Consider the following 11219-nt stretch of genomic DNA (forward strand, 5'->3'; position numbering starts at 1 on the left):
CTTCTTTGCTTGAGCATACATTGATTGTTGTGGCTCCCCGGTTCCCGGAGAAAGTTCGCTTCAAAAAGTCAGTTCGTGTTATTTTGCAGTAATATTGAATAAGTATGGCAGACTCTCAGGAGGACAAGCTTTACAGAGCGGAATATGCCAAAAGCGGCCGGGCGTCGTGCAAGAAGTGCAAAGAAAACATCGCGAAAGACTCGCTGAGGATGGCCATCATGGTGCAGGTAACGGAGCGACGTGGGGAGTCCGTTCATCTGCGGAAACGTACTCTGTTAGCTAGCTTACTAGTGCTTTCTTTTTCAAACGAGGTGGTTTATTCAGCGAATATAGTGGCTGTTGATAAAGTCATTGGAGATGAAAATGTGTAGTTTGTAGTGTCGCTTCTGGTGTGTTAGGTTAGGCCCTCGTTTGCATTTAAATGGCTGACATTGTCTATTGAGTCTGGTTCACAAAGAGCCGCTGAGCCTCTGTTGATGTCGGATTCTTCTCAGCTTTGCGTTTATGCTTCCTGCTATTCATGAAAGTGAGGTTCACTGATGGATGTTTATGCAGCCCGAGGTTATGCTGAAAGATTAAAACCGTGCATAAGTTACAATGTCTGAGTGAGCGTCTGCAACCCAGAAGCCAAAAATCACAACAGCATCATCACCACCCCAAAGTGAAGTCTGCCTGCTGCCCTTAAGAGAATTAATTAACTAAGAGGCTAAGAAACCTTATTTGGCTGCACAAAGTCAGCCTCTTTATTCATGGCCTGTGGATCAGCTCCAGATTTTCAGTCAGCCTGTTTAACACAAGTCAGCAGGGGCACAGGTTCAACACTTTATAGCTTATGACATTTTAAGTAATGTTTCTATTAGCTCTTTTTGTCCTTCATAGAGAATCTGTATTTACAGGATAGATAAATACATGGAGAGCAGTAACCTGCGTGTTTGCATTGCATATCTTAACTGCACACAAAGATCTTTGACTTTTGGTAAATTCTACTCACATAGAGTTCAATGCTATGGGTAATTTTCACAGAAGCTGCAATTTTTTGATAAAGGTAAAATGTATGAGAAAATTATAAGTTATAATGAATTTCTGTAGTGCTGCACAGATGCCCCCGGCCTACAAATCTGGTTCTTCAGATGTACAAAAACATGTTTGTTTGACACAGACACCAACAAATGTCACATCATCATGATTTTAATATTTCTTTCAGTAAAAATGAAAATTGTGGTGCAAAAATTATCTCCTTTTTTTTACCATATAATAGTGCCATCGTTCCTTTATACATAAAGCACAATATGCTCTGAGCTTCTCAAATATTACATTGTAATCTGTTTTATATAAATAAATCATTCAAAATAAAAATTTTACCTCACAAGTCCTGAAAAATACATAAAATGTCCCATTTGAAGATGTTTCTTGTGAACAGCTGTCAGGACGCCGTTCACAGATCTGTTCCTCAACAGGATCATCTCACACTGAAGTCTATAGTATCACCACTGCGTCACTGTAAACATACAGCGAACACTGAATCTTCCCTGTTTTTATTCTTCGTTCTTGGCAGTCACCCATGTTTGATGGCAAGGTCCCCCACTGGCACCACTTCTCCTGCTTCTGGCAGCGAGCAGCAGCTCAGTCCACCAGTGATATCGGGGGGTATTCTGACCTCCGCTGGGAGGACCAGGAGAAGGTCAAAAAGGCTATTGAAAGTGGAGGAGCAACAGGAGGTCAGCACTCGACTTTTAGCATTTGACTTGCATCTTAGTGGATTGTTAAACTATTATATTGCCACACACAACATGTTCAGACTGTGCTGTCCCAGTGTGTCTTTATGGTGATGATAGAGCAAATAACTGATTGGTTTAATGTCATCTCAGGTATCTGGCTCCTTAGTTGAACAGCTAACTTCATATGCAGGTTATTTAGCTTGTAACATTTTACAGTTATACATAGAGGGACTCTATTTATATATAGATACTCTATAAATCTTTTATTTAGTGGCTTAGTAGACGTAGTGGTGTACACATCACCATACATCATGCAGTGCAGCAACAACTCAGCATTCTCCTATGCTGTTAAAAAAAAAAAAAAAAGAAAAAGAAAGAACGATTGTTTGGACCTCAGCTTTATAAATTTACCCTGTTTATTTTTGGTTTTGTGAAAAATCAAAAACAGGTTCATTGAAAATAAATGACTGTATACTGTAGTGTCTCACAGAGGTTTGACATATTTGCTTCCTGGTGACCACACCAGGTGTTTGTAAAATGTCTATACATTTACTGCCTGTCAAGTGTTAAAATAAACATTCTTCTGTAGTATTTGTGGTAGTGTTCTGATAAATATTATTTAGCCTCCAGAAATAGTGCATATATATATTAGTAGTTTTTTTTTAACTTGATTACTGATTAATTGACTTCCTTCTTGTAGGAAAAGGGGACCAGAAGAGTGGAGCTAAAGGAGAGAAGACACTGAATGACTTTGCAGTTGAATATGCCAAGTCAAACCGCAGCACGTGCAAAGGCTGTGAGCAGAAAATAGAAAAGGTCAGCAGCCACTTTTCTTTACATACTGGAAAATTGTTTGTTCGAATGCAACAATTACTACTAACTAAAAATAATAAATACAATCAACTTATTCAATGTGATGTTAGATAAAATGCAAGTTTGAATGGTATTGTGTCACTGAGTCTGTTGATCCTCTGGCCTCTGCTTCAGGATCAGATCCGTGTATCCAAGAAAACCGTGGACCCAGAGAAGCCCCAGCTGGGTCTGATCGACCGCTGGTACCACACTGCGTGTTTCGTGAGCCGTAGGGAAGAACTGGCCTTCAAGTCTGAATACAGCGCCGCCCAGCTGAAGGGTTTCAACACACTACGGGCAGAAGACAAGGACGAACTTAAGAAGAGGCTCCCTGCTGTCAAAACTGAAGGGTGAGACGCCAAAGAAGGGAAAATATTCTTTTGAGCAGGTTGGGTGCCGGTAGTTTGGTAAGAATGTGGGGATTTTGGGATCGCAAGCCTGGTCAGGTCCGGCGCGCTTTTCGGACAGTTGCGCCCTCTCTGTCAACACCACTGGCTATATTTGAAGCCTCTCTGTCTTCCACCATCCTGCAGCACAAGAAAATTGCCTTGAAGGTGTCCCTGAAAGCTGTCATTGTGTACGCATACAGAAAGGGGTTGACAGCAGAGTTGGCATGTGACAGGATGATGGCAGTTAGCAGCAGCTCTAGTGGCATGGGGCAGCGAGGGCAGAGCAGCAGGAAGCAGTTGATTATGTGGAGCGGGATCCAGCAGATTGTGAAGAGGAACAGAACCAGAAAAAGTGAAGTAGCAGTCTTCACCTCTCGGCGCATGCTGGCTGCCTCCCTCGCTTGACCCTCCCCTCTGCCGCTTTGCTCGGCTGCGGTGCGCCTCACCTGCCGCTTGACGGTGACAAAGATTTGGGCATAGATGAGAAACATGATCACCAGGGGGGTCAGCACACAAGCAAAGAAGTTGAAGTAGACCATGTATGTCATGTCCACCACCAAGACAAAGAAACAGTAGCCCAAATCAGGTGGTGTCTTGTGCCAGCCCATCAGAGGCACGAGCCCAATGAGAAAGGCCAGCAGCCACGTGGTCAGGATCACTAACACAGCGTTGCGAGACGTCATCAGGACCTGGTAGCGGAAGGGCATGAAGATGGCCACGTAGCGCTCCACAGCCACTGCCAGCAGGCTGAAGATGGAGCTCTGGGTCAACATGATTAAAACGCTCAACATGAGCAGACACAGGTAGAGATTGTGACGTGGCAAGCCGAGGCCTGTCAGGATGGCGCAGGGAATGGCGACCGCGCCCACACAGATGTCAGCGACTGCAAGCGAGACCAGGAAGTAGTTGGTGACGGTGCGTAACTTGCGGTTGAGGCCCACGGCAGCGCAGACCAGCAAATTGCCAGCCGCAGAGAGAAAGGCGATGGCAAGCTCTGCCGCCATGTACGCCACATTAGGGGAAATCACCAGGTCATTGGTTGGAGGTGAAGGAGAAGGTAGGGAGGAGGTGGTGTTGGAGGAGGAAGGAGTTGAGGAGATCAGGAAAGCGGAGGACTTAGTGTAGAGGTTCAATGCAGTGGTGTTCTCCATGGTTGTCCTAAAGATCATCAGATCATATTCAAGTTAGAAGTCTAGCTCCTCAGTAGGGCGATGAAATGCAAGTAGCAGTAAAATTACTCACCAGTCTACAGCAGTTTTGAAAACTAGTAGAATTACTGAAGAACCTCCATCGCCGTTATTCTGACAGCAGGCGCCCTGATACTCTACGCCTGTCCTCACGTTGAAGATCACAAACTCACTTCTGTTTGAACAAATCTGCAGGATGCTGTTTTATAGAACTCCCTTCTTCCCTCTTGATGTCACTGGTTGTCTGAGCAAATTAGATGTTTGTCTTTTGCACTCTGAAGGATCAGACAGAGACCGACTGCTACTTGGATGGTCATTAGTTGTGTACTGGTGCGAGTCTGGGGAATCTAATAAATGTCTCTTGTCAGGGCAGGGTGGATGATATCAGCACTGACACCTGGGGTTATGGAGACATGTTCCTGCTTGTGTGCACGTGTGTCCATTACCTGATGGGGCCCTAATGAATTTGCCTAATGAATAAAGGTGTCACACTGAGGCGTTTTTTCAGTGTCCCTTTTGGCCTCATTTAGGAAGTTAATTTGGATGTTTTTCAGCCCTTTGTTTTTGTTCATGCTGAATTGTTAATTTAACAAAACAACAAAAGTTTGGGAGAAAACTATTTGGAACTTGTGCTTGCTCTAACAGAAAGCGTAAAGCTGATGATGTGGACGGAGTATCAAAGAAACAGAAGAAGGAGGAGGATGATCAGAAGAAGAAGCTTGAGGAGCAGTTGAAGGTACTTTTTATTTCCTATTTTGGAATAAACATCACATGTTTGGCGATGTTATCTTTTTTAGTATGTTCCTCGGTTTTCATTTTTTGCTTTTTGGTGCATCTACAGAACCAAAGCCAGCTGATTTGGGGAATCAAGGACAAGCTGAAGAAGTTTTGTTCAACCAATGATATGAAAGAGCTGCTGATTGCAAATGGCCAGGAGGTTCCCTCCGGAGAATCAAATGTAAGACCACCTCGTCTTATTTCACTCCTACCAGATTCAAAATGAATCATCATTGAAAAGGCTGACTAATTAAAATGACTGCTCTTTGTAGGTGGTGGACTGCCTCTCTGACGGCATGGCTTTTGGCGCTCTAGAGGCCTGTAAGGAGTGCAACGGCCAGCTGGTGTTCAAGGGCGATGCTTACTACTGTACCGGGGACATATCAGCCTGGACGAAGTGTGTGTTCAAAACCGCAACACCCGAACGCAAAGACTGGGTCATCCCCAAGGTAGGTCACCTCATTTCAAGGCTCCTTTTTTAGTTCTTTATAGAGCAGCAGTTTCCAAGCTAAATCATCACCAGTGGCTTGTGAGCAGACTTCATGTCATTATAATGACATGAAAGCGGTTTCATATAGCAGCTGAGTTCATGTTAAATGTTTTCACTGGTTTCAGTCTCCTTTAGGTATTCAATCAGTGGCTGCTAATGTGCCAAGAACATGCTACATATTCTTGCCATATTTTATTACTTGTATATTTTGTGGATTTATCACTTTAGGAATTCCATGAAGTTCCCTTCCTGAAAAAATTCAAGTTCAAGCGGCAGGACAGGGTTTACCCGAAGGAGGCTCCCACCCAAACCCTTAACGTGGCCAAAGCAGAACCCTTGGCAAGTGCATCGAGTGCCCCGACTGAGCGACTGCCCGAGGGGGCCCCTGCAGGTTGGTGAAGAAACCTGTATCCTCTCTGTATTCTGAGTTTGGGGTTTGATTCAGTGGATGCGTTTGTTGAACTTTTATGTGGTGATTGTTTTTTTTTTTCCTCTCATAGACAAACCTCTTACTGGTATGAAACTGTTGGCTGTGGGTAAGCTGACCAAGAACAAGGATGATCTAAAGGCTGCTGTAGAGGAGCTGGGTGGAAAGATTACCGGCACAGCCAATAAGGCCTCAGTCTGCCTCAGCACCAAGAGTAAGTAACCAATCACAAAAATTACCAATAAGTGGGCAAGTCAGTGCCCTCAGTTCCTTTTTTTTAATTTAAAAAAAAAAGCTTCTGGAATCAAATTTAGGAATATATTGTCTTATTGTCTTATTTCATAATGTGTAATGTAACAAATCCCACTGTTACATCTTCTTTCAGAGGAGGTGGAGAAGATGAGTAAGAAAATGGAGGAAGTGAGGGATGCAGGCGTGCGTGTGGTCTCCGAGGATTTCCTCACAGACATCAAGTCGTCGGGTAAAGCCCTCCAGGAACTGGTCTCCCTGCACGCCATCTCGCCCTGGGGTGCAGAGGTCAAAGTCGAAGCTAACGCCCCATCTGCGGCCACCAAGTCCGGAGCGCTGGCTGCCAAGAGCACCGGCAGGGTGAAGGAGGAGGAAGGTAACAGATGTGCTTATAGATGTCTATCTAAATGTTTTAGAGGGGTGATTCGGCTAGACTTGTGTTATAGCATTGGACTGTATATGTTTATTGCTTATTTGTATATTAATAAATGATTGCATCCACATTGTCACAGGTGGTAGCAAAACCAAGAAGATGAAACTCACAGTCAAAGGAGGAGCTGCTGTGGATCCTGATTCAGGTAGTCATGAGTACCCTGCATCGAAAACATAATTTCTCCATCCATTTTTGTTTAGATTTTTGGGTCTTTTGACCTTGACTGATAATTTTGATTTTTTAGGTCTGGAGAACAGCGCTCATGTCCTGGAGCAGAAAGGGAAGATGTACAGTGCTACTTTGGGTCTTGTGGACATCGTCAGGGGAACTAACTCCTACTATAAACTGCAGCTGCTGGAGGATGATGTACAGAAGCGGTCAGTGGCAGGACATCATCTCACTTCTTTTCTGCTTTTTTTTGTGGTGCAGAGGTTATAAAAGGTACATTCAGGTCAGTTTATGAGAAAATAGAGAGTCTTAGCTTCCTAGCTGCAGGGCAGTGGTGCTGTGTTTCCTTTTTTCTCCCATTATTGCCATAAAGGTAGAAATAATAATTGTTTTACACTGATGATTCTAACTCGACTGTCTCTGACACAGCCACTCCTTCATGTATGTGCAGGTACTGGGTGTTCAGGTCATGGGGCAGAGTGGGTACCACCATCGGAGGCAACAAGCTGGACAAGTTTCATGACAAGAACTCTGCCCTGGACAACTTCCTGGGTGTCTACAAAGAGAAGACGGGCAACGACTGGGGCTCCTCCAACTTCACCAAATATCCCAATAAGTTCTACCCCCTGGAGATCGACTACGGACAGGTACACACAAAACTATAAAGGAGATATTGTACAGTATGTTTTCTTTATTAGACCGGCTTCATTTTTCTCTGCGTTTTTCATATTTCTTGACAGGATGAGGAAGCAGTGAAGAGGCTGACGGCGTCCGCCGGCACAAAGTCTAAGCTGGCCAAACCCATCCAGGAGCTGATCAAGACGATCTTTGATGTAGAGAGCATGAAGAAGGCCATGGTGGAGTTTGAAGTAAGACTTTTTCTTTTGTTTAGGCAACATACGTGGCTGTATACAAATGAGAGAGAAACCACATTAAACATACCTAGTTTATTACAGCCTGCATCATATCACATCTTTTGGCAATGTCGGGAGCTTTTGTTGAGAAGCTGTTTTTATAATAGGATGATATATGTGACTTTGCACTCCTGTGTTTCTGTTACCAAAGCCAGCACCATCTGTCATGTGTTGTCATGTCTACACTTAAATTAAAGCCAGCAGTAGAGCAACTACAATGTACAGGAAAATTCCACATCTCCATTTCAATAGAACGTCATAATGGTTTGTTTTGTTTTTGTGCATTAAATCTTTTAGCTCAATGGTATTAATGCAAGCTGAGTGTGTACATTATTCTTTTGTGTCCCACATATGTACATGTATCTTCAGATTGACCTTCAGAAGATGCCCCTCGGAAAGTTGAGTAAGAGGCAGATCCAGAGCGCCTACTCTCTCCTCACTGAAGTGCAGCAGGTCAGTAACCGACGCACTAGACTCTTGTGATGGATTTGTGACATTACTTGTAGTAAGTAGCGCTTCCGTGCCAGTGATTGGACCAGATATACGTAGCAAACGTTTTTACCAAATTGCTCTTTTTATTTAATCGTAGGCTGTGTCAGATTGTCTGCCTGAGTCCCAGGTGCTGGATCTCTCCAATCGCTTCTACACCCTGATACCTCACGACTTTGGTATGAAGAAACCACCACTGCTCAACAACCTGGACTACATTCAAGTAAGGACACACGCATATAATTCTCTCTTGTTTTATAACTGCATGGAGCATACATGGATATCATAGCATGCACATGCGTCACTGTTCAGGCTAAAGTTCAGATGCTGGACAACCTGTTGGATATTGAAGTGGCATACAGCCTGCTGAGAGGAGGGGCCCAGGACAATGAGCGTGATCCCATCGACATCAACTATGAGAAACTCAAAACCAAGATTGAGGTGAGGAGTGTTAACTACAAGATTATGTATTTTTTTCCCCATTGTCTACTAAGATTAATGTTCCGCATGGTCATTGTATGGAGGAGATTACGCATGGAGGGTTACTGTGTGAATTTGTTATTTCATAGGTTGTTGACAAAACTACAGAGGAGGCTGAAATCATTATGCAATATGTTAAGAACACCCACGCTGCTACACACAACACCTACACACTGGAAGTGCAAGAAGTAAGTCATTTTGGGGGAAAAACAGTTTTAACATGCTTCATTTGAATATTATGTTGCAAATTCTTACTTTGTAGAAATCTTTATTTATTATTACTGATTCTGTGTGTACCATAGTTGTCCAGTATGAATTACTATCTCTCTGTTTCTTGACTTTTTTTTCATCATTTTAGATCTTCAAAATCGTTCGAGAGGGAGAGCGCCAACGATACCGTCCCTTCGAGGAGCTACACAATCGGCAGCTACTGTGGCACGGTTCTCGCACCACCAACTACGCTGGTATCTTGTCTCAGGGTCTTCGCATTGCCCCTCCGGAGGCCCCAGTGGTGAGTCGAAGTTTGAGGGGAACCAAAAGCTGTACCTCAATTTGTTATTGCGCAACAATGCAGTTGATCTCTCTCCTGTTCAGTCCTGTATTACATTGCTGTTTTGCTTCATTTTCCCTAGACTGGTTACATGTTCGGCAAAGGTGTGTACTTTGCCGACATGGTGTCAAAGAGTGCAAACTACTGTCACACCTCCCAGTCAGACCCTGTAGGCCTCCTCCTTCTGGCTGAGGTTGCCCTCGGCAACATGTAAGGGACAGTCTGAGTTATTTTTTAAAAAAAGCCTGAATGTCAACCTTTTTGTGTGCTTCGCAAATATGTGGTCATAATGAAAATGAATGTGTCTTGCTTTTGTTTTAATGCAGGCATGAACTGAAGAAGGCCTCCCACATTACAAAATTGCCCAAGGGCAAGCACAGTGTTAAAGGTGAGAAAATAATTTATTTGCATTTCACAAGTGAGGGGAACAAAGAAAAATGGTGGTAATTTGTAAATAAAAACTACAGAAATTCAGTCTCAGTGAAATAAATGTTTAACTACACAACAGGTGCACCCATTTCTAAACAGCAGACCAATACAATAGCGAGCTGTGACTTTTAATGCGTAAATATATCTTGAAACAACTGTTACTGCCAAATTAAATGTAAATACATAATAAAGTATAATGCAATACAGACTTCATAGACATAACACCCACGTGCTGAAATATTTGCTTAATAATGTGTGATTTTAGCTGATTTGTTTTGATAAATACGAGCTTGTTGCAACTGAAGTGCATCTTGTTGATAATATATAGAAGTTTAGTTTGTGTTCTGCTTCAGACTTTCATTCATTAACCTTTTTTTTTTGTGCAGGTCTGGGTAGAACTGCTCCTGATCCAAGTGCTGCTGCCACTTTAGAAGGAGTGCAAGTGCCTCTGGGAAAAGGAACCCACACTAACATTGATGATACGAGTCTGCTGTACAACGAGTATCCTTTAACACTGACCACCTGGTTTATGAATTTAATAATAATTTTGCCAAATTACCACACATTTTTCCTGCTTTGCCATACAATTGATTATTTAATAGTTAGTAGAAGCGTGCAAGACTTAGTCGGTGCATATTGTTCTTTACATTGAATAAACACTGTAATTGGTGTGAAACGTCCTATTATTTTGCTGTGTTGGTGATATTATCTGTATAGTCATTGTTTTCCTTAACCGCTGCTCCTCTAGGTACATTGTCTATGATGTAGCGCAAATAAACATGAAGTATCTCCTGAAGATCAAGTTTAACTACCAGACATCTCTGTGGTGAGAGGGGCTGTTTCTGAACCCTCATCAGTGCAAGCAAAGACCACTGTTGCCTCCAAACTCCTGGGCTTCATTCCCTGCAACAGAAGATGTTTGGCAAAGGGGCGATGCTATACCACACTTTACAATGGTCATTGGATATCTCTAGTCACTTTATTGCTTTTTCATCAGGTTCACTAGCTGGCAGCCTTCCATAGTAATGCATTAGGTACTTAAATACCTACTTCAGAGTTGCTTATAAGACTGACACAGAACCACAGTTCAGTATAGTGGTTGAAGTACTACATAGAAATGTTTTGGGTTAGAAATGGACATCAGAAAATATTATTAGTTTTCTGTCTCACATTGTAATCTTGAATTTCACAAGGATCTTATTTCTTAATTCCTTAATAACCAGCCAATAACCTGTAGTTAATAAGGCATATTACTGCAACTTTTGAGTTATAAAAAAAACAATCTGCATACACACACACACCCACACAAACCACTGTTTATATTTTGCTACGGTTCTCAAGTAAAGATAAACACATTTAGTAGACTGTTGGGCTGAAAGATACTGTACAAGGGTTGACATGTATATATTTGTTATTTGTTTCTCAAGCTGTCTTCTTTGCTAAAAATGAAAAAATAAACAATGTGGGTAGTGTCTACAAAATATTCTGTAAAAGAAACAACTGCCATTGTATGTGGTACACTTTTTATTTGTTTTTCTCACTTACCTCAAACAAAATAAAACATTGAGTTCCCAAAATTTCACACCGTGTTTTTGAACTGTAATATTTTCTTGAACATGTTCATGTTGGATCCAATTTAAGTTTTAGATGTGAAAATAAATGTAAAT

At 42.4% G+C, this 11219-nt stretch overlaps 2 protein-coding genes across 2 annotated transcripts; one reads left to right on the plus strand and one right to left on the minus strand.

Moving 5' to 3' along the window:
- Nucleotides 1–11134, plus strand: parp1 (poly (ADP-ribose) polymerase 1). Its single transcript, XM_038727367.1, has 23 exons — nucleotides 1–227; nucleotides 1556–1718; nucleotides 2419–2534; nucleotides 2706–2920; nucleotides 4792–4882; nucleotides 4988–5104; nucleotides 5196–5372; nucleotides 5642–5804; nucleotides 5914–6054; nucleotides 6226–6465; nucleotides 6602–6667; nucleotides 6767–6899; nucleotides 7142–7337; nucleotides 7431–7559; nucleotides 7974–8057; nucleotides 8194–8316; nucleotides 8406–8534; nucleotides 8663–8761; nucleotides 8932–9084; nucleotides 9206–9333; nucleotides 9450–9511; nucleotides 9939–10053; nucleotides 10301–11134. The coding sequence occupies exons 1-23, from the start codon at nucleotides 105–107 to the stop codon at nucleotides 10380–10382; spliced, it is 3045 nt and encodes a 1014-aa protein (XP_038583295.1). The 5' UTR covers nucleotides 1–104; the 3' UTR covers nucleotides 10383–11134.
- Nucleotides 2935–3969, minus strand: LOC119909257 (adenosine receptor A2a-like). The gene has a single exon (XM_038727370.1). The coding sequence runs from the start codon at nucleotides 3961–3963 to the stop codon at nucleotides 3013–3015; it is 951 nt and encodes a 316-aa protein (XP_038583298.1). The 5' UTR covers nucleotides 3964–3969; the 3' UTR covers nucleotides 2935–3012.
- Nucleotides 11135–11219: the final 85 nt, after the last annotated feature.

Source organism: Micropterus salmoides, unplaced genomic scaffold (assembly GCF_014851395.1).
Source record: "Micropterus salmoides isolate LMB-PRFRI ecotype aquatic unplaced genomic scaffold, ASM1485139v1 Ms_hic_scaffold_18, whole genome shotgun sequence".
Taxonomy (NCBI): domain Eukaryota; kingdom Metazoa; phylum Chordata; class Actinopteri; order Centrarchiformes; family Centrarchidae; genus Micropterus; species Micropterus salmoides.